Below are 20,562 nucleotides of genomic sequence, written 5' to 3'. Positions count from 1 at the left end.
AGGTCGCGAAGGGGCGAGGCGTCTCAAACACTCTGGCACCCACACTGACTGAGAAACATGGTGATACAGGGGGACAATGGTGTCTCCCTTGCTTATGGAACAAAACAGCTTCTTGGTGAGTTGCCAGCGGCCGCAGCTAGAAGATGCACAGTTAGCAGCCGCAAACGGATACAGTCCAAGCAGGCGGATAAACTCCAAGACTAAGACAGCCACTCACTCAGAGGTTCAGGAGCTCTCTGTACCTCCTGCAAACTTTATACAACAGATTTCCTCAATTTATTCCAGCTCAATCAGAGCAGCCCCAACTCGTGTCTGAACCCGGGACAGAGGGAGCTCCAACACGAGGAAGTCTGCAGATGCTGGAAATTCAAGCAACACACATAAAAGTTGCTGGTGAACGCAGCAGGCCAGGCAGCATCTCTAGGAAGAGGTACAGTCGACATTTCGGGCCGAGACCCTTCGTCACGACTAACTGAAGGAAGAGCTAGTAAGAGATTTAGAAGTAGGAGGGGGAGGGGGAGATCCGAAATGATAGGAGAAGACAGGAGAGGGAGGGATGGAGCCAAGAGCTGGACAGGTGATTGGCAAAAGGGATATGAGAGGATCATGGGACAGGAGGCCCAAGGAGAAGGAAAAGGGGGAGGGGGAAAAAGCCCAGAGGATGGGCAAGGGGTATAGTGAGAGGGACAGAGGGAGAAAAAGGAGAGAGAGAAAAAGAATGTGTGTATATAAATAAATAACGGATGGGGTACGAGGGGGAGGTGGGACATTAGCGGAAGTTTGAGAAGTCAATATTCATGCCATCAGGTTGGAGGCTACCCAGATTGAATATAAGGTGTTGTTCCTCCAACCTGAGTGTGGCTTCATCTTTACAGTAGAGGAGGCCGTGGACGGACATGTCAGAATGGGAATGGGATGTGGAATTATAATGTGTGGCCACTGGGAGATCCTGCTTTCTCTGGCGGACAGAGCGTAGATGTTCAGCGAAACAGTCTCCCAGTCTGCGTTGGGTCTCGCCAACATATAGAAGGCCACATCGGGAGCACCGGATGCAGTATATCACCTCAGCCAACTCACAGGTGAAGTGTTGCCTCACCTGGAAGGACTGTCTGGGGCCCTGAATGGTGGTGAGGGAGGAAGTGTAAGGGCATGTGTAGCACTTGTTCCGCTTACACGGATAAGTGCCAGGAGGGAGATCAGTGGGGAGGGATGGGGGGGACGAATGGACAAGGGAGTCGCATAGGGAGTGATCCCTGTGGAAAGTGGGGGGTGGGGGGAGGTAAAGATGTGCTTAGTGGTGGGATCCCTTGGAAATGGCGGAAGTTACGGAGAATTATATGTTGGACCCAAAGGCTGGTGGGGTGGTAGGTGAGGACCAGGGGAAGCCTATTCCTAGTGGGGCAGCGGGAGGATGGAGTGAGAGCAGATGTGTGTGAAATGGGGGAGATGCGTTTGAGAGCAGAGTTGATGGTGGAGGAGGGGAAGCCCTTTTCTTTAAAAAAGGAGGACATCTCCTTTGTCCTGGAATGAAAAGCCTCATCTTGAGAGCAGATGCGGGGGAGACGGAGGAATTGCGAGAAGGGGATGGCATTTTTGCAAAAGACAGGGTGAGAAGAGGAATAGTCCAGCTAGCTGTGAGAGTCAGTAGGCTTATAGTAGACATTAATAGATAAGCCGTCTCCAGAGATAGAGACAGAAAGATCTCGAAAGGGGAGGGAAGTGTTGGAAATGGACCAGGTAAACTTGAGGGCAGGGTGAAAGTTGGAGGCAAAGTTAATGAAGTCAACTAGCTCATCATGCGTGCAGGAAGCAGCGCCAATGCAGTCGTCGATGTAGCGAAGGAAAAGTGGGGGACAGATACCAGAGTAGGTTTGGAACGTAGATTGTTCCACAAAGCCAACAAAAAGACAGGCATAGCTAGGACCCAAATGGGTGCCTATAGCTACACCTTTAGTTTGGAAGAAATGGGAAGTGCCAAAGGAGAAATTATTAAGAGTAAGGACTAACCGCTAAGACGGAGCAAAGTGGTGGGAGAGGGGAACTGGTTAGGTCTAGAATCCAAAAAGAGGCAGAGAGCTTTGAGACCTTCCTGGTGGGTGATGGAAGTATATAGGGACTGGACGTCCATGGTGAAAATAAAGCGGTGGGGGCCAGGGAACTTAAAATCATCGAAAAGTTTCAGAGCGTGAGAAGTGTCACGAATATAGGTAGGAAGGGATTGAACATAGAAACATAGAAACATAGAAAATAGGTGCAGGAGTAGGCCATTCGGCCCTTCGAGCCTGCACCGCCATTTATTATGATCATGGCTGATCATCCAACTCAGAACCCCACCTCAGCCTTCCCTCCATACCCCCGACCCCTGTAGCCACAAGGGCCATATGGGGGGATAAAACAGTGTTGATGTATGCAGAAATGTGTTCAGTGGGGCAGGAGAAAGCTGAGACAATGGGACTATCTGGACAGGCAGGTTTGTGGATCTTGGGTAGGAGGTAAAAACGGGAAGTGCTCTTGGGGCTGAACCTGGGAATGTATGATACAATGGTGTGGAGGGAGCTCCATCTTGTGGCTGAACCTGGAGTGTATGATACAATGGTGTGGAGGGAGCTCCACCTTGTGGCTGAACCTGGGAGTGTATGATACAATGGTGTGGAGGGAGCTCCACCTTGTGGCTGAATCTGGGAGTGTATGGTACAATGGTGTGGAGGGAGCTCCACCTTGTGGCTGAATCTGGGAGTGTATGATACAATGGTGTGGAGGGAGCTCCACCTTGTGGCTGAATCTGGGAGTGTATGATACAATGGTGTGGAGGGAGCTCCACCTTGTGGCTGAATCTGGGAGTGTATGATACAATGGTGTGGAGGGAGCTCCACCTTGTAAGCTCAGGGGTCCCCAACCTTTTTTCCACTGCGGACTGGTTTAATATTGACAATATTCTTGCAGACTGGCTGACCGTGGGGAGGTGCGGGGGGCAGGGTGGGTGTTAATCACGACCGGAAAATAGGTGATAAGTCACTTATAAGTGGCAAATACACTCAATTTCGTTTTTAAAGGGGTTTATCTAACGAATTTAATATTAAACACACAACGCATATTTTCTTAGCATGAATGTAGTGATAAGTCAATTATAACAGTGGTTCCCAACCTCTGGGCCGCGGGCTGATACATTCCCGTGAAGAATGCAGCGATATAGCGGTAGTCCCAACACACCCAGCACACCTTTAAGAAAAAAGCCAACATAAACAAGCTAATTGATTTGATGCCACTCGACATGTAAATGTTGGCCCAGATCAGAGGCGACACAATCGGATCTGGGCCTCCAATCTGGGCCAACATTTACGTGTCGGGCGGTACCTAATCAATTAGCTTGTTTATTTCGGGCTTTTTCTTAAAGATGTGCCGGGTGCGTTCTGGCTACCGCAGTACCCCTGCGTTCTTCGCAGCCAGGAGGTTGGGGACCACTGAATTATAAGTCAATAGCATCATAACATTATAAGTAACATTTGTATATTAAACACATATTTTCCCCGTATGAACATATAAAATCATTCCAACACACCAATATCGCTGAATCAGTGGGAGCCCTGGGCTTGTTTCCCTGCAACAAGATGGTCCCATCGAGGGGTGATGGGAGACAGCGATACTCGAAGGGGGTTCCTTATGTCCAGTCTATTCCGCAATTTAGTTTTCATTGCAGAAAACCCCACTTCGCAGAGATATGTTGGAAATGGAAGCAACGTTTTCAGTGCTTTCGTGGCTATCTCAGGATATTTAGCCTTGACTTTGATCCAGAATGCCGGCAGAGATGTTATGTCAAACATACTTTTCAGCCCACCGTCACTTGCAAGCTCGAGGTGTTCATCTTTTTCCTGCACTGACATGGAAAATTCACCAGAAACATTCACAAGACCCATTCCTTGCACAACTTGAGTCAATTGCGTCTTGGGTCACTGATACCTCGTGTGCGTTCAAGTTCAACAGTGGGCGTGACAGGGAATGAGGAAAGGTGCAGCTGACTCATATTGTTTCATATCGCCAAATCATATTGTTTCCTCACGGCCCAGTAGCACATGCTTTGAGGCCCGGTGGTTGGGGACCACTGTTGTAGCTGAACTGAGTTCCATCTTGTATCTGAACCTGGGAATGTGTGACAGGATGGTACAGAGAGAGCTCTGCCCCAGATCTGACCCTGGGAGTGTGTGATGGGATGGTGTAGAGGTAACTCCACCCGTATCTGACCCTGGGAGTGTGTGATGATTTGAAATTGGTTTATTTTTGCTACATGTGCTGAGATACAGTGAAAAGCCGTTCTCGCCTACAGACAGATCAAACGATTACACAGTGCATTGAGGTAGTACAAGGTAAAACAATATCAGAATGCAGAATAAAGTGTAACAGCTACCAAGAAAGGCAAAGCAAGCAGAGAATAATGAGGGGCAAGACCATAACAAGGTAGATTGTGAGGTCTAGAGTCCGTCTTATCATGCCGAAGTTCAAATTAAATTATCGTATACAGTGCTTGCTTGAGACTCATTTTCTTGCAGGGCTTTACAAGAAAATAAAGAAATACAATAGAATTTACGGAAGAACTATACAAACAACTAATGTGCAAAAGAAGCCAAACTGTGCAAATAAAAAAGTAATATTGAGAACATGAGTTGTAAAGAGCCTTTGAAAGTGAGTCTGTAGGTTGTGGAATCAGTTCACAGTTGAGGTGAGTGAAATTATCCATGTCAGTTCAGCAGCCTGATGGTTGCAGGAGTGATAACTGTTCCTGATCTGGTGGTGTGGGACCTAAGGCCCTTGTACCTCCTGTCCAATGGCCGTAGCAAGAAAAACACCTTGATAATGGACGATTCGTTCTTGTGGAAGCCCTCTGTGCAAACGTGTACAGTGGTGGGACTCTGCCTGTGATGGACCAGGCTGTATCCACTACTTTCTGTAGTTGTTTCTATTCCCGGCGTAGTCATGCCAGGCCATGATACAACCAATCAGGAAACTCTCCAGTGTGCGTCTGTAGAAGTTTGTCAAAGTTTTTTGGTGACATTCCAAGTCCACACAAGCTTCTGAGACTGTCTTTGTGATGCCCCTTACATGCTGGTCCCAGGACAGACCCTCTGAGATAAGGCCAAGGAAGTTAAAGTTATTGATGCACTTCACATCCAGTCCCCTAATGAGGACTGGCTGGTGGAAGTCTGGCTTCTTCCTCCTGTGCTGGATAATCAGCCTCGGCTGTTCGCTCTAGCTGTGCCTCTCATAATCTTACAGACCTCGATCAGATCTCTCCTCAGCCTCCGCTGCTCCAGAGAAAACAACCCAAGTTTGTCCAGCCTCTCTGTAGAGCTCATACCCTCTAACCCAGGCAGCATCCTGGTGAATCTCTTCTGTGCCCTCTCCAAAAGCGAACACACCCCCCAACACCCTTCCTCTGATGGGGTGACCAGGCCGAATGTAAAACTCCAGATGTGGCTTGGCCAGGCTTTTGTAAAGTTGCAGAACAATTTCCTGACTCTTGCACTCAGTGCACCTGCAAATAAAGGCGAGCGTATTGTACGCCTTCTTTACTGAGGAGGCTCAGTTTGTCACCGAGCACTAACAAACTTCTACAGATACACCGTTGGAAGTGCCCTGACGGGTTGCGTCACGGTCTGCTACAGCAATCTGAATGCGCAGGAACGTTAGAAGCCGCAGAGCGTAGCGGACTCAGCCCGTTACATCATGGCCACATCCCTCCCCAACCAGCTCAAATACCTACAGGAGGTTTTGCCTCAAAACTCATCAACAGAGATCCCCACCGTTTGGGTCCTGCGACTTTCTCTCAGATCCCATCGGGCGGTACCGCTGCCAGTAGTCCCACACCACCAGGTCCAGAAACGGCCGAATCCCTTCCACCATTCGGCTCCCGAGCCAATCAGCACATCCCCGATCACAGCCTCAACGCAGCAAAGGTGTGACCCCTCCGTACTAACAGTGGCGTTGGTTTTATTCCTATTTCGTTCTTGTAGAAATTAGAACACTGAACAGCTCAACACAGGAACGGGCCCTTTCTCCCACGATGTTGTGCTCAACTAATTAATCCAGTAGGAAAAACTAATCCCTTCTGCCTACACATAGTCATAGTCATACTTTATTGATCCCGAGAGAAATTTGGTTTCATTACAGTTGCACCAACCAACAACATAGTATAAATATAGCAATATAAAACCATAAATTATTAAATAATATATGTAAATTATGCCAGGAAATAAGTTCAGGACCAGCCTATTGGCTCAGGGTGTCTGACCCTCCAAGGGAGGAGTTGTAAAGTTTGATGGCCACAGGCAGGAATGACTTCCTATGATGCTCAGTGTTGCATCTCGGTGGAATGAGTCTCTGGCTGAATGTACTCCTGTGCCCAACCAGTACATTATGTAGTGGATGGGAGACATTGTCCAAGATGGCATGCAACTTGGACAGCATCCTCTTTTCAGACACCACCGTCAGAGAGTCCAGTTCCATCCCCACAACATCACTGGCCTTACGAATGAGTTTGTTGATTCTGTTGGTGTCTGCTACCCTCAGCCTGCTGCCCCAGCACACAACAGCAAACATGATCACACTGGCCACCACAGACTCGTAGAACATCCTCAGCATCGTCCGACAGATGTTAAAGGACATCAGTCTCCTCAGGAAATAGAGACGGCTCTGACCCTTCTTGTAGACAGCCTCAGTGTTCATTGACCAGTCCAGTTTATTGTCAATTTGTATCCCCAGGTATTTGTAATCCTCCACCATGTCCACACTGACCCCCTGGATGGAAACAGGGGTCACGGGTACCTTAGCTCTCCTCAGGTCTACCACCAGCTCCTTAGTCTTTTTCACATTAAGCTGCAGATAATTCTGCTCACACCATGTGACAAAGTTTCCTGCCGTAGCCCTGTACTCAGCCTCATCTCCCTTGCTGATGCATCCAACTATGGCAGAGTCATCCGAAAACTTCTGAAGATGACAAGACTCTGTGCAGTAGTTGAAGTCCGAGGTGTAAATGGTGAAGAGAAAGGGAGACAAGACAGTCCCCTGTGGAGCCCCAGTGCTGCTGATCACTCTGTCGGACACACAGTGTTGCAACCACAATGTCCATTACCCTCCATTCCCTCTACAACCATGCCCCTACCTGATGTACTTGCCTCCACCACCACCCCTGGTGCCGCGTTGCAGGCATCCATCACTCTCTATGTGAAAAACACACTTGACCCGCAGAGCTCCTTAAATTTACCCCCTTTCACTGTAAGTACATGCCCCGAGAGGGAAAAAAAAGATACTGGCTCTCTACTCTATCATGCCTCGCATAATCTTTTAGACCTCCATGAGGTCTCCCCTCAACCTCCGCTGCTCCAGATAAAACCTCTCCTTACAGCCTCATGTCCTCTAATCCGGGTGAATTCCTTCTGCACCCTCTCCAAAGCCCCCACACCCTTCCTGCAACAGGGCGACCAGGACCGAATACAGTAATCCAGATGCGGTCTGACCAGAGTTTGAAATTTATAAACTGAAAACAAGACACATAAGATCCTCAGTTTACATTCATTGCTGCTTCTGTTGTGAACCCCGTGTCTCTGACGCTCTGTGCCTGTGATGTTGCTGTGGGGAAGTTTTTCATCGCACCTGTGGCAACAGCAGAATCAAACTCTGGTTTAAAATCGCCGGCATGTGTCGTGAAATTTGTTAACTTTGTGGCAGCAGTACATTGATAAGTACAGGGAAAAAATCAATTGCAGTAAGTGCATAAATACGTACTTTAAGTAGTTAAATTGAAATAAGCAACGCAAAAACAGAAACTTAAAAAAAAAGTAGTGAGGTTTTGTTCACGGGTTCAATGTCCATTTAGGAATCGGATGGCAGAGGGGAAGAGGCTGTTCCTGAATCGCTGAGTGTGTGTCTTCAGGCTCCTGTACCTCCTCCCTGATGGTAACAGTGAGAAAAGGGCCTGCCCTGGGTGGTGGTGGTCCTTAATGATGGACGCCCCTTTTCTGAGGCACCGCTCCTTGATACTACAGAGGCTGGTACTCATGATGGAGCTGACTAATTTTACAAGTTTCTGCAGTTTATCTTGATCCTGTGCAGTAGCCCCCCCCCCCCATCCCATACCAGATGGTGATGCAGCCAGTCAGAATGCTCTCCACAGTACCTCTGTAAAAGTTTTCGAGTGTTTTAGTTGACAAACCAAATCTCCTGAAACTCCTAAAGAAATATAGCCACTGTCTTGCCTTCTTTATAGCTGCATTGATATATTGGGCCCAGGTTAGATCCTCAGAGATCTTGACACCCAGGAACGTGAAACTGCTCACTCTCTCCACTTCTGATCCCTCTATGAGGATTGGTATGTGTTCCTTCGTCTTACCCTTCCTGAAGTCCACAATCAGCTCTTTCATCTTACTGACGTTGAGTGCCAGGTTGTTGCTGTGACACCACTCCATTAGTTGGCATATCTCGCTCCTGAATGCCCTCTCGTCACCACCTGAGATTCTGTCAACAATGGTTGTATCATCAGCAAATTTATAGATGGTATTTGAGCTGTGCCTAGCCGCACAGTCCAGGGTATACAGAGAGTAGCACACACCCTTGAGGTGCACCAGCGTTGATCGTCAGCGAGATGGAGGTGAGGAGCCAATCCACACCGATTGTGGTCTTCTTGTTAGGAAGTTGAGGATCCAGTTGCAGAGGGGGGTACGGAGGCCCAGGTTCTGTAGCTTTTTGATCAGGGCACTGGGAATGATGGGGTTGAACGCTGAGCTGTAGTCAATAAACAGCATCCTGACAGGCATTTGCATTGTCCAGGTGATCCAAGGCCACAAGGGGAGCCATTGAGATCGTGTCTGCTGTACACCTATTGTGGCGATAGGCAAATAGCAGTGGGTCCAGGTCCTTGCTCTGGCCGTGAGCAGCTTCATCACCGTAGAGGTGAGCTCCTGGACAATAGTCGCTGCGGCAGCTCACTCTGCTCTTCTTGGGCACTGGTATAATTGTTGCCCTTTTGAATTGGGTGGGAACCTCCGACTGTAGCAGTGAGAGATTGAAACTGTCTTTGAATAACCCCCATCAGCTGGTTGGCACAAGTTTTCCGAGCCTCACCAGGAACTCCGTTGGGGTCAAGGAAAGCCTGACGTCAGCCTCCGAGACAGAGATCACAGGGTCACCGCTGTAGTTGTATTCTCCCTTTCAAAGTGGGTTGCCGCGCATCCGATGTCGCCCCAGCCTCGCTCTTTGCTCTTGAAATAGCCCTCCGCAAGTCACGCTGGTTTCCTCGTACAGGCCTGGGTCTCCAGCCTTAAGTGCCACAGATCGAGTAACAAACCTCAGCTTTTGGTCTGGGAATGTACAGCAAGTTTTCATAGGCACACACTCATCCACACAGGTTTTAATGAAGTTGGTGACAACTGTAGCATACTCATCCAGACTCGAAGATGAATACAGTCCAGTCCACAGATTCAAAGCTCCTGTGCTTCCCTTGTCCAAACCTTCTTGGTCCTCGCTGCTGGTGCTGCATTCTTCAGTCTCTGCCTATACTCAGGGAGTAGAAGTACAGCCAGGTGATCAGATTGCCTGAAGTGAGGGCGTGGACTAGCACGGTAGGTATTCCTGATGGTGGTGGAACAGTGATCCAGTGTGTTGTTTCCTCTGGTGCCACAAGTGATTTGTTGATGATAATTATTTAGTGACATTTTCAAGCTGGCTGGTTAAAATCTCCAAAAATGATGGTGGAATTGTCAGGCTGTGCTGTTTCATGCCTGTCGCTCAGTTCATCTCGAGCCAGTTTGACATTAGCCTTTGGTAGATTGTACACTGCTACCAAAATGTTCACTGAACTGCCCGTGGCAGGTAAAATGGCAACAATCTCCGTATATAGTGACCAGTTCAAACTGTGAATCTCCGCTCCTTCCCTCACCCTTTGCCTCCATGAGGCCTGGGGCAGGGATGTGGGCTACATTGAGACTGGCCTACCACTGGACCCTCCCCCACAACTTGGGCAGTGAGAGGGCTGGTGGCTTAGTCCCAACAATGGGGCCAGAGTCATAATGAGGTCAGAGGTTACAACATGGGGCTCTGTGCTTGGGACAGTAGGAGGTATACACACACTGAGAGGCACACAAAGGAACCCACAAATACTGGTACGTGTGCACACTCACCCACACGCACACACTCATACAAACACACACTCACACACGTGCACACACACACAAAATCCTGCAAGTGTCTCCCTCACAGCCCACATGAAGTTTTCTGGGTCCCAGCAATAACCATGGGACAGCCTTCCCAGTGACGGGCTTCATGGCAGTGTTGAGGTATGTGGAGCTTCACTCTGTGCCTGACCCCGGGAGTGTGTGATGGGACACTGTGGAGGGAGCTTCACTCTGTGCCTGACACTGGGAGTATGTGATGGGACACTGTGGAGGGAGATGCACTCTGTGTCTGACCCTGGGAGTGTGTGATGGGACACTGTGGAGGGAGCTTCACTCTGTGCCTGACACTGGGAGTATGTGATGGGACAGTGTGGAGGGAGATTCACTCTGTGTCTGACCCTGGGAGTGTGTGATGGGACAGTGTGGAGGGAGATTCACTCTGTGCCTGACCCCGGGGGTGTGTGATAGGACAGCGTGGAGGGAGCTTCACTCTGTGTCTGACCCCGGGAGTGTGTGATGGGACGGTGTGGAGGGAGCTTCACTCTGTGCCTGACTCCGGGAGTGTGTGATGGGACGGTGTGGAGGGAGCTTCACTCTGTGCCTGACCCTGGGAGTGTGTGATGGGACGGTGTGGAGGGAGATTCACTCTGTGTCTGACCCCGGGGGTGTGTGACGGGACCGTGTGGAGGGAGCTTCACTCTGTGCCTGACCCTGGGAGTGTGTGATGGGACGGTGTGGAGGGAGCTTCACTCTGTGCCTGACCCCGGGGGTGTGTGACGGGACCGTGTGGAGGGAGCTTCACTCTGTGTCTGACCCCGGGAGTGTGTGATGGGACGGTGTGGAGGGAGCTTCACTCTGTGCCTGACTCCGGGAGTGTGTGATGGGACGGTGTGGAGGGAGCTTCACTCTGTGCCTGACCCTGGGAGTGTGTGATGGGACGGTGTGGAGGGAGATTCACTCTGTGTCTGACCCCGGGGGTGTGTGACGGGACCGTGTGGAGGGAGTTTCACTCTGTGCCTGACCCGGGGAGTGTGTGATGGGACAGTGTGGAGGGAGCTTCACTCTGTGCCTGACCCTGGGAGTGTGTGATGGGACACTGTGGAGGAAGCTTCACTCTGTGTCTGATCCTGGGAGTGTGTGATGGGACGGTGTGGAGGGAGATGCACTCTGTGTCTGACCCTGGGAATGTGTGCTGGGATACTGTGGAGGGAGATTCACTCTGTGCCTGACCCTGGGAGTGTGTGATGGGACGGTGTGGAGGGAGATTCACTCTGTGTCTGACCCTGGGGTTGTGTGATAGGACAGTGTGGAGGGAGCTTCACTCTGTGCCTGACCCTGGGAGTGTGTGACGAGACGGTGCGGAGGGAGCTTCACTCTGTGCCTGACTCTGGGAGTGTGTGACGGGACGGTGCGGAGGGAGCTTCACTCTGTGCCTGACTCTGGGAGTGTGTGACGGGACGGTGCGGAGGGAGATTCACTCTGTGCCTGACTCTGGGAGTGTGTGACGGGACGGTGCGGAGGGAGATTCACTCTGTGCCTGACCCTGGGAGTGTGTGACGGGACGGTGTGGAGGGAGCTTCACTCTGTGCCTGACTCTGGGAGTGTGTGACGGGACGGTGCGGAGGGAGCTTCACTCTGTGCCTGACTCTGGGAGTGTGTGACGGGACGGTGCGGAGGGAGATTCACTCTGTGCCTGACTCTGGGAGTGTGTGACGGGACGGTGCGGAGGGAGATTCACTCTGTGCCTGACCCTGGGAGTGTGTGACGGGACGGTGCGGAGGGAGCTTCACTCTGTGCCTGACCCTGGGAGTGTGTGACGGGACGGTGTGGAGGGAGCTTCACTCTGTGACTGACCCTGGGAGTGTGTGACGGGACGGTGTGGAGGGAGCTTCACTCTGTGACTGACTCTGGGAGTGTGTGATGGGACGGTGTGGAGGGAGCTTCACTCTGTGTCTGACCCTGGGAGTGCGTGACGGGACGGTGTGGAGGGAGTTTCACTCTGTGCCTGACTCTGGGAGTGTGTGACGGGACGGTGTAGAGGGAGTTTCACTCTGTGTCTGACCCCGGGTTCACACCCCTCCACCATCCCACCCTGTTACCTGGACATGCTAATTATGAATACAAACGACCAAGTCACCGACGACAGCCCCTCCCGATCCTACTGAACCTGTCTGACCATCTCGCCCAGCAATCACACTCCCACCTTGACCTGCTCTCTTCCTCTTCTTCAGCAGATAGAACGGGATTATTGGGATTCCCAGGAATTTTGTCTGCCGTCTGATCTCATGTCAGTGAGGAAGCTCTTGTGCTGCTCAGGCTCCTCAAAGGTGAGTTTGAGGGTGTTCCCGTCGCACCCAGTGCCCCACCTCTGACCTTTGTATCATCTCCCCCACCCAGTGCCCCACCTCTGACCTTTGTATCATCTCCCCCACCCAGTGCCCCACCTCTGACCTTTGTATCATCTCCCCCACCCAGTGCCCCACCTCTGACCTTTGTATCATCTCCCCCACCCAGTGCCCCACCTCTGACCTTTGTATCATCTCCCCCCACCCAGTGCCCCACCTCTGACCTTTGTATCATCTCCCCCCACCCAGTGCCCCACCTCTGACCTTTGTATCATCTCCCCCCACCCAGTGCCCCACCTCTGACCTTTGTATCATCTCCCCCACCCAGTGCCCCACCTCTGACCTTTGTATCATCTCCCCCACCCAGTGCCCCAGCTCTGACCTTTGTATCATCTCCCCCCACCCAGTGCCCCACCTCTGACCTTTGTATCATCTCCCCCACCCAGTGCCCCACCTCTGACCTTTGTATCATCTCCCCCACCCAGTGCCCCACCTCTGACCTTTGTATCATCTCCCCCACCCAGTGCCCCAGCTCTGACCTTTGTATCATCTCCCCCCACCCAGTGCCCCACCTCTGACCTTTGTATCATCTCCCCCACCCAGTGCCCCACCTCTGACCTTTGTATCATCTCCCCCACCCAGTGCCCCACCTCTGACCTTTGTATCATCTCCCCCACCCAGTGCCCCACCTCTGACCTTTGTATCATCTCCCCCCGCCCAATGCCCCACCTCTGACCTTTGTATCATCTCCCCCCACCCAGAGTCCCACCTCTGACCTTTGTATCATCTCCCCCCACCCAGTGCCCCACCTCTGACCTTTGTATCATCTCCCCCACCCAGTGCCCAACCTCTGACCTTTGTATCATCTCCCCCACCCAGTGCCCCACCTCTGACCTTTGTATCATCTCCCCCCACCCAGTGTCCCACCACTGACCTTTGTATCATCTCCCGCACCCAGAGTCCCACCTCTGACCTTTGTATCATCTCCCCCCACCCAGTGCCCCACCTCTGACCTTTGTATCATCTCCCCCACCCAGAGTCCCACCTCTGACCTTTGTATCATCTCCCCCCACCCAGTGCCCCACCTCTGACCTTTGTATCATCTCCCCCACCCAGAGTCCCACCTCTGACCTTTGTATCATCTCCCCCCACCCAGTGCCCCACCTCTGACCTTTGTATCATCTCCCCCCGCCCAGTGCCCCACCTCTGACCTTTGTATCATCTCCCCCCGCCCAGTGCCCCAACTCTGACCTTTGTATCATCTCCCACCACCCAGTGCCCCACCTCTGACCTTTGTATCATCTCCCCCTGCCCAGTGCCCCACCTCTGACCTTTGTATCATCTCCCCCTGCCCAGTGCCCCACCTCTGACCTTTGTATCATCTCCCCCACCCAGTGCCCCACCTCTGACCTTTGTATCATCTCCCCCCACCCAGAGTCCCACCGCTGACCTTCACATCATCTCCCCCTGCCCAGTGCCCCACCTCTGACCTTTGTATCATCTCCCCCCACCCAGTGCCCCACCTCTGACCTTTCTATCATCTCCCCCCACCCAGTGTCCCACCACTGACCTTCACATCATCTCCCCCTGCCCAGTGCCCCACCTCTGACCTTTGTATCATCTCCCCCCACCCAGTGCCCCACCTCTGACCTTTGTATCATCTCCCCCTGCCCAGTGCCCCACCTCTGACCTTTGTATCATCACCCCCCACCCAGTGTCCCACTGCTGACCTTCACATCATCTCCCCCTGCCCAGTGCCCCACCTCTGACCTTTGTATCATCTCCCCCCACCCAGTGCCCCACCTCTGACCTTTGTATCATCTCCCCCCACCCAGTGTCCCACCACTGACCTTCACATCATCTCCCCCTGCCCAGTGCCCCACCTCTGACCTTTGTATCATCTCCCCCCACCCAGTGCCCCACCTCTGACCTTTGTATCATCTCCCCCCACCCAGAGTCCCACCACTGACCTTCACATCATCTCCCCCTGCCCAGTGCCCCACCTCTGACCTTTGTATCATCTCCCCCACCCAGTGCCCCACCTCTGACCTTTGTATCATCTCCCCCAACCCAGTGCCCCACCTCTGACCTTTGTATCATCTCCCCCCACCCAGTGTCCCACCACTGACCTTTGTATCATCTCCCCCACCCAGAGTCCCACCTCTGACCTTTGTATCATCTCCCCCCACCCAGTGCCCCACCTCTGACCTTTGTATCATCTCCCCCACCCAGAGTCCCACCTCTGACCTTTGTATCATCTCCCCCCACCCAGTGCCCCACCTCTGACCTTTGTATCATCTCCCCCTGCCCAGTGCCCCACCTCTGACCTTTGTATCATCTCCCCCTGCCCAGTGCCCCACCTCTGACCTTTGTATCACCTCCCCCCACCCAGTGCCCCACCTCTGACCTTTGTATCATCTCCCCCCACCCAGTGTCCCACCGCTGACCTTCACATCATCTCCCCCTGCCCATTGCCCCACCTCTGACCTTTGTATCATCTCCCCCCACCCAGTGCCCCACCTCTGACCTTTGTATCATCTCCCCCCACCCAGTGGCCCACCTCTGACCTTTGTATCATCTCCCCCCACCCAGTGTCCCACCACTGACCTTCACATCATCTCCCCCTGCCCAGTGCCCCACCTCTGACCTTTGTATCATCTCCCCCCACCCAGTGCCCCACCTCTGACCTTTGTATCATCTCCCCCTGCCCAGTGCCCCACCTCTGACCTTTGTATCATCTCCCCCCACCCAGTGTCCCACTGCTGACCTTCACATCATCTCCCCCTGCCCAGTGCCCCACCTCTGACCTTTGTATCATCTCCCCCCACCCAGTGCCCCACCTCTGACCTTTGTATCATCTCCCCCCACCCAGTGTCCCACCACTGACCTTCACATCATCTCCCCCTGCCCAGTGCCCCACCTCTGACCTTTGTATCATCTCCCCCCACCCAGTGTCCCACCGCTGACCTTCACATCATCTCCCCCTGCCCAGTGCCCCACCTCTGACCTTTGTATCATCTCCCCCCACCCAGTGCCCCACCTCTGACCATTGTATCATCTCCCACCACTGACCTTCACATCATCTCCCCCTGCCCAGTGCCCCACCTCTGACCTTTGTATCATCTCCCCCCACCCAGTGTCCCACCGCTGACCTTCACATCATCTCCCCCTGCCCAGTGCCCCACCTCTGACCTTTGTATCATCTCCCCCCACCCAGTGCCCCACCTCTGACCATTGTATCATCTCCCACCACTGACCTTCACATCATCTCCCCCTGCCCAGTGCCCCACCTCTGACCTTTGTATCATCTCCCCCCACCCAGTGTCCCACCACTGACCTTCACATCATTTCCCCCCACCCAGTGCCCCACCTCTGACCTTTGTATCATCTCCCCCCACCCAGTGTCTCACCGCTGACCTTCACATCATCCCCCCCTGCCCAGTGCCCCACCTCTGACCTTTGTATCATCTCCCCCCACCCAGTGTCCCACCGCTGACCTTCACATCATCTCCCCCTGCCCAGTGTCCCACCGCTGACCTTTGTATCATCTCCCCCTGCCCAGTGTCCCACCGCTGACCTTCACATCATCTCCCCCTGCCCAGTGTCCCATCCCTGACCTTCACATCATCTCCCCCTGCCCAGTGCATCATCTCCCCCAACCCAGTGTCCCATCCCTGACCTTCACATCATCTCCCCCCACCCAGTGTCCCATCGCTGACCTTCACATCATCTCCCCCCACCCAGTGTCCCATCGCTGACCTTTGTATCATCTCTCCCCACCCAGAGTCCCATCGCTGACCTTCACATCATCTCCCCCACCCAGAGTCCCATCACTGACCTTTGTATCGTCTCCCCCTGCCCAGTGTCCCATCCCTGACCTTCGCATCATTTCCCCCTGCCCAGTGTCCCATCCCTGACCTTCACATCATCTCCCCCTGCCCAGTGTCCCATCCCTGACCTTCACATCATCTCCCCCTGCCCAGTGTCCCATCCCTGACCTTCACATCATCTCCCTCTGCCCAGTGTCCCATCCCTGACCTTCACATCATCTCCCCCCACCCAGTGTCCTATCCCTGACCTTCACATCATCTCCCCCCACCCAGTGTCCTATCCCTGACCTTCACATCATCTCCCCCCACCCAGAGTCCCATCCCTGACCTTTGTATCATCTCCCCCTGCCCAATGTCCCATCCCTGACCTTCACATCATCTCCCCCTGCCCAGTGTCCCATCCCTGACCTTCACATCATCACCCCCCCCACCCAGTGACCCATCCTTGACCTTCACATCATCTCCCCCTGCCCAGTGTCCCATCCCTGACCTTCACATCATCTCCCCCCACCCAGTGTCCCATCCCTGACCTTCACATCATCTCTCCCCATCCAGTGTCACATCCCTGACCTTCACATCATCTCCCCCCACCCAGTGTCCCATCCCTGACCTTTGTATCATCTCCCCCCACCCACTGTCCCATCCCTGACCTTTGTATCATCTCCCCCTGCCCAGAGTCCCATCCCTGACCTTTGTATCATCTCCCCTGACCCAGAGTCCCATCCCTGACCTTCACATCATCTCCCCCCACCCAGAGTCCCATCCCTGACCTTCACATCATCTCCCCCCACCCAGTGTCCCACCCCTGACCTTTGTATATCTCCCCCCACCCAGTGTCCCATCGCTGACCTTTGCATCATCTCCCCCTGCCCAATGTCCCATCGCTGACGTTTGTATCATCTCCCCCACCCAGTATCCCATCATTGACCTTTGCATCATCTCCCCCTGCCCAGTGTCCTATCCCTGACCTTCACATCATCTCCCCCTGCCCAGAATCCCATCCCTGACCTTCACATCATCTCCCCCTGCCCAGAGTCCCATCCCTGACCTTCACATCATCTCCCCCTGCCCAGAGTCCCATCCCTGACCTTCACATCATCTCCCCCTGCCCAGTGTTCCACCTCTGACCTTTGCATCATCTCCCCCTGCCCAGAGTCCCAACCCTGACCTTCACATCATCTCCCCCTGCCCAGAGTCCCATCCCTGACCTTCACATCATCTCCCCCTGCCCAGAGTCCCATCATTGACCTTTGTATCATCTCCCCCTGCCCAGTGTCCCATCATTGACCTTTGCATCATCTCCCCCTGCCCAATGTCCCACCTCTGACCTTTGCATCATCTCCCTCGCCCCTTCACCACCACGTCTCTTAGACGAGAGACCTAGGTGAGGATGGATAGGACCCCAGTGCTGGAGTATCTGAGACTAGAATCAAGGCAGGATATGAAACTGAAATGAAGACAGGTTTCTAAACCAGAAGCAAGACAAGAGTCCAAAGTGCAGCTGATGATTGAGCACTGAACCTCGGATTAGGTGATCTTTAAATATTAAAATTCTGTCGCCAAAACATGGCCGCCAATTAGTATGGGTGGGCCTGAGCCTTTAATGGGACTGCATCAGCTACCCACCATCCGGAGAGTCGGAACAGCTCAAACCCGGAGGCTGATGGGGTTGGTGAGCGGCGTAACAGCCCCAGCTTGCCGACATCCTAGAACCTCCACCGTGTCCCCTCCCCTGCCCCGGCAATCCAAACCCCGGTCTCGGAGAGGGGAAGCTAGTTCCCATCTGGAGAACTGCATTCTGTTCTGGTCACCCCATTACAGGAAGGGTGTGGGAGGGGGGCTTTGGGGAGGGGGCAGAAGAGACTCACCAGGATGCTGCCTGGATTAGGGGGCAGGAGGGGTAGGACAAATTTGGGTTGCCCTCCCTGGAGTGGCGGAGATTGAGGGGAGATCTGACAGAGGTTTATAAGATTATGAGAGACATAGATAGAGTAGACAGCCAGATCTTTTCCTCAGGGTTTAGATGCCTAATATCCAGTGGGCATTCATTGAAGGTGAGAGGGGGTAGGTTCAAAGGAGATATCCGGGGCAAGTTTTTACACCGAGAGGGGTGGGTGATTGCAACGTGCTACCAGGGGTGGTGGTGGAGGCAGGTACGATAGACATGTTTATGAGGCTCTTAGACACACAGATGTGCAGGGAACAGAGGGTATGGACGTAGAGGGACAAGGCTGGTTCGCAGGTCAAAGGTCAAGGGTCCATTTATTATCACAGTATACAACTCTGAAATTCTTCTTCTCCGGGTAGCCATAAAACCCAAGGCAAGGAAGGCAGCACGCTCATCAGTGCCCAATCCACCACCCCACCCCGCGGAAAAAAACAAAACAAACAAAACAGAACAGGCATATCGACCCCCAAATCACTCCTCCTGCACAAAAAGACGAATAAATCCGAACAGGCACGCTGACCTCCAAATCCCCCTCCCCTGCACAAAAAAAGTATGAACGAGATGAAACAGGCACATCAGTGGCCACAAGTTATCAAGAGAGCAAATGGGATGTTGGCCTTTGTTGCTAGAGGGATCGAATTTAAGAGCAGGGAGGTTATGCCTCAACTGTGCAGGGTACTGGTGAGGCCGCACCTGGGGTACTGCGAGCAGTTCTGGTCTCCTTACTTGAGGAAAGATTTATTTGGAACTGGTGCAGAATAGGTTCACCAGGTTGATTCCAGAGATGAAGGGTTAGCCATTGTGTACACCTCCCTCATCCTCCTCCATTCCAGGGAGAGCGGACCCAGCCTCTACCCTTGTACCTGAGACAGTGCTGGGGTATTGCCTCTGCGCTCCTCTCCAGCGCCATCACCCTCTCCCGGTGGTGCAGGGAACTGAACTTCACCCAGTGCTCGGGCTGGGTTCTGACCCATGGGTTGTAACACTGGGGGGCTTCACCTCCCCACTCTTGTGCTTCACACCCCGGTGAATAAAGGCTGCTAGCGGTCCCACCGTTAGCCATGTGCTTCCATCTTACATTGAGAGACAGAGTCATAGAGCATTTTAGCACAGAAAAAGTCCCTTTGGCCCATCTAGTCTGTGCTAACCGGCTCTTCTGCCTAGTCCCATCTACCTGCATGCGGACCATATCTCTCCAAACCCCTCCCATCCACGTACCTATCCAAACTTTTCTGAAATGTTACGATTGAATCCTCAACCGTCTCTTCTACTGACAGCTCGTTCCACGCTCTCTGAGTGAAGAAGCTCCCCCATCAGGTTTTCCTTAAATATTTCACCTTTTACCCTGAACCCATGACCTCTAGTTGTCATCTCACGGAGGGCAGAAAGCCTGCTTTCACTCACCCTATCATCATCATTATGTGCCGTGTCGTATGACGTGGGCGATCATGGTCTATGACCATGATTGTTTTTGGTTCATTCTGCATAAGTGGTTTACTATTGCCTTCTTTACCAATACTCTTTGGAGATTGTCCCCCTGGCATCAGTGGTCGCATAACCAGGACTTGTGATGTGCATCAGCTGCTCATACGACCATCCACTCCCAGCCCCCATGGCTTCACGTGACCTTGATCAGGAGATAAGCTGGTGCTACAACTTGTCCAAGGGTGACCTGCAGGCTAGTGGAGGGAAGGAGTGCCTTACACCTCCTTTGGTAGAGACAATCTCCACCCTGACACCCAACTTTATCGATACCCCTCATAATTTTGTATACCTCAATCAAATCTCCCCTCATTCTCCTACACTCCAGGGATTAAAGTCCTAACCTATTCAACCTTTCTCGATAACTCAGGTCCTCAAGTCCAGGCAACATCTGTGTAAGTTTTCTCTGTACTCTTTTAAACTTATCGATACCTTTCCTGTAGGTAGGCGATCAGAACTGCACACAGTACTCTAAATCTGGCCCCACCAACATCTTATACGTCAACATAACAACCCAACTTCTGCATTGTTATTGATTGACCCTATTGTATCTCAATGCACTGTGTAATGATTTGATCTATACAAACAAGACAAGCTTTACACTGTATCTTGGTACAAGTGACAATAATGAACCAATACCAATGCCCTGATTTATGAAAGCCAATGTGTCGAAAGCTCTCTTTATGACCTATCTACTTATGACACCACTTTCAAGGAATTATGGACCTGTTCCCAGATCCCAGATTCCCAGATCCCTCTGTTCTACCACATTCCTTAGTGTCCTACCGCTCACTGTG

The 20,562-nt window shown here is 52.6% G+C and overlaps 1 protein-coding gene across 2 annotated transcripts in view; it reads left to right on the top strand.

Annotated features, from left to right (window-relative positions):
- Positions 1-300: 300 nt before the first annotated feature.
- The window catches only part of LOC134353960 (hornerin-like), a 38,122-nt gene continuing 17,860 nt past the window's right edge, over positions 301-20,562 (top strand). Inside the window, exons 1-2 of one of the 2 annotated variants that reach the window (XM_063062560.1) lie at positions 301-430; positions 12,392-12,487. In XM_063062560.1, the coding sequence (XP_062918630.1) occupies positions 12,446-12,487 (42 nt within the window). In that variant the 5' untranslated portion in view covers positions 301-430; positions 12,392-12,445. The remainder of the gene's footprint in view (positions 431-12,391; positions 12,488-20,562) is intronic. The other variant, XM_063062561.1, reaches the window with a different exon arrangement.

Source organism: Mobula hypostoma, chromosome 11, assembly GCF_963921235.1.
Source record: "Mobula hypostoma chromosome 11, sMobHyp1.1, whole genome shotgun sequence".
Taxonomy (NCBI): domain Eukaryota; kingdom Metazoa; phylum Chordata; class Chondrichthyes; order Myliobatiformes; family Myliobatidae; genus Mobula; species Mobula hypostoma.
The sequence above is the reverse complement of the archived record's forward strand: the minus strand, read 5'-3'. Positions and strand labels throughout refer to the sequence as shown.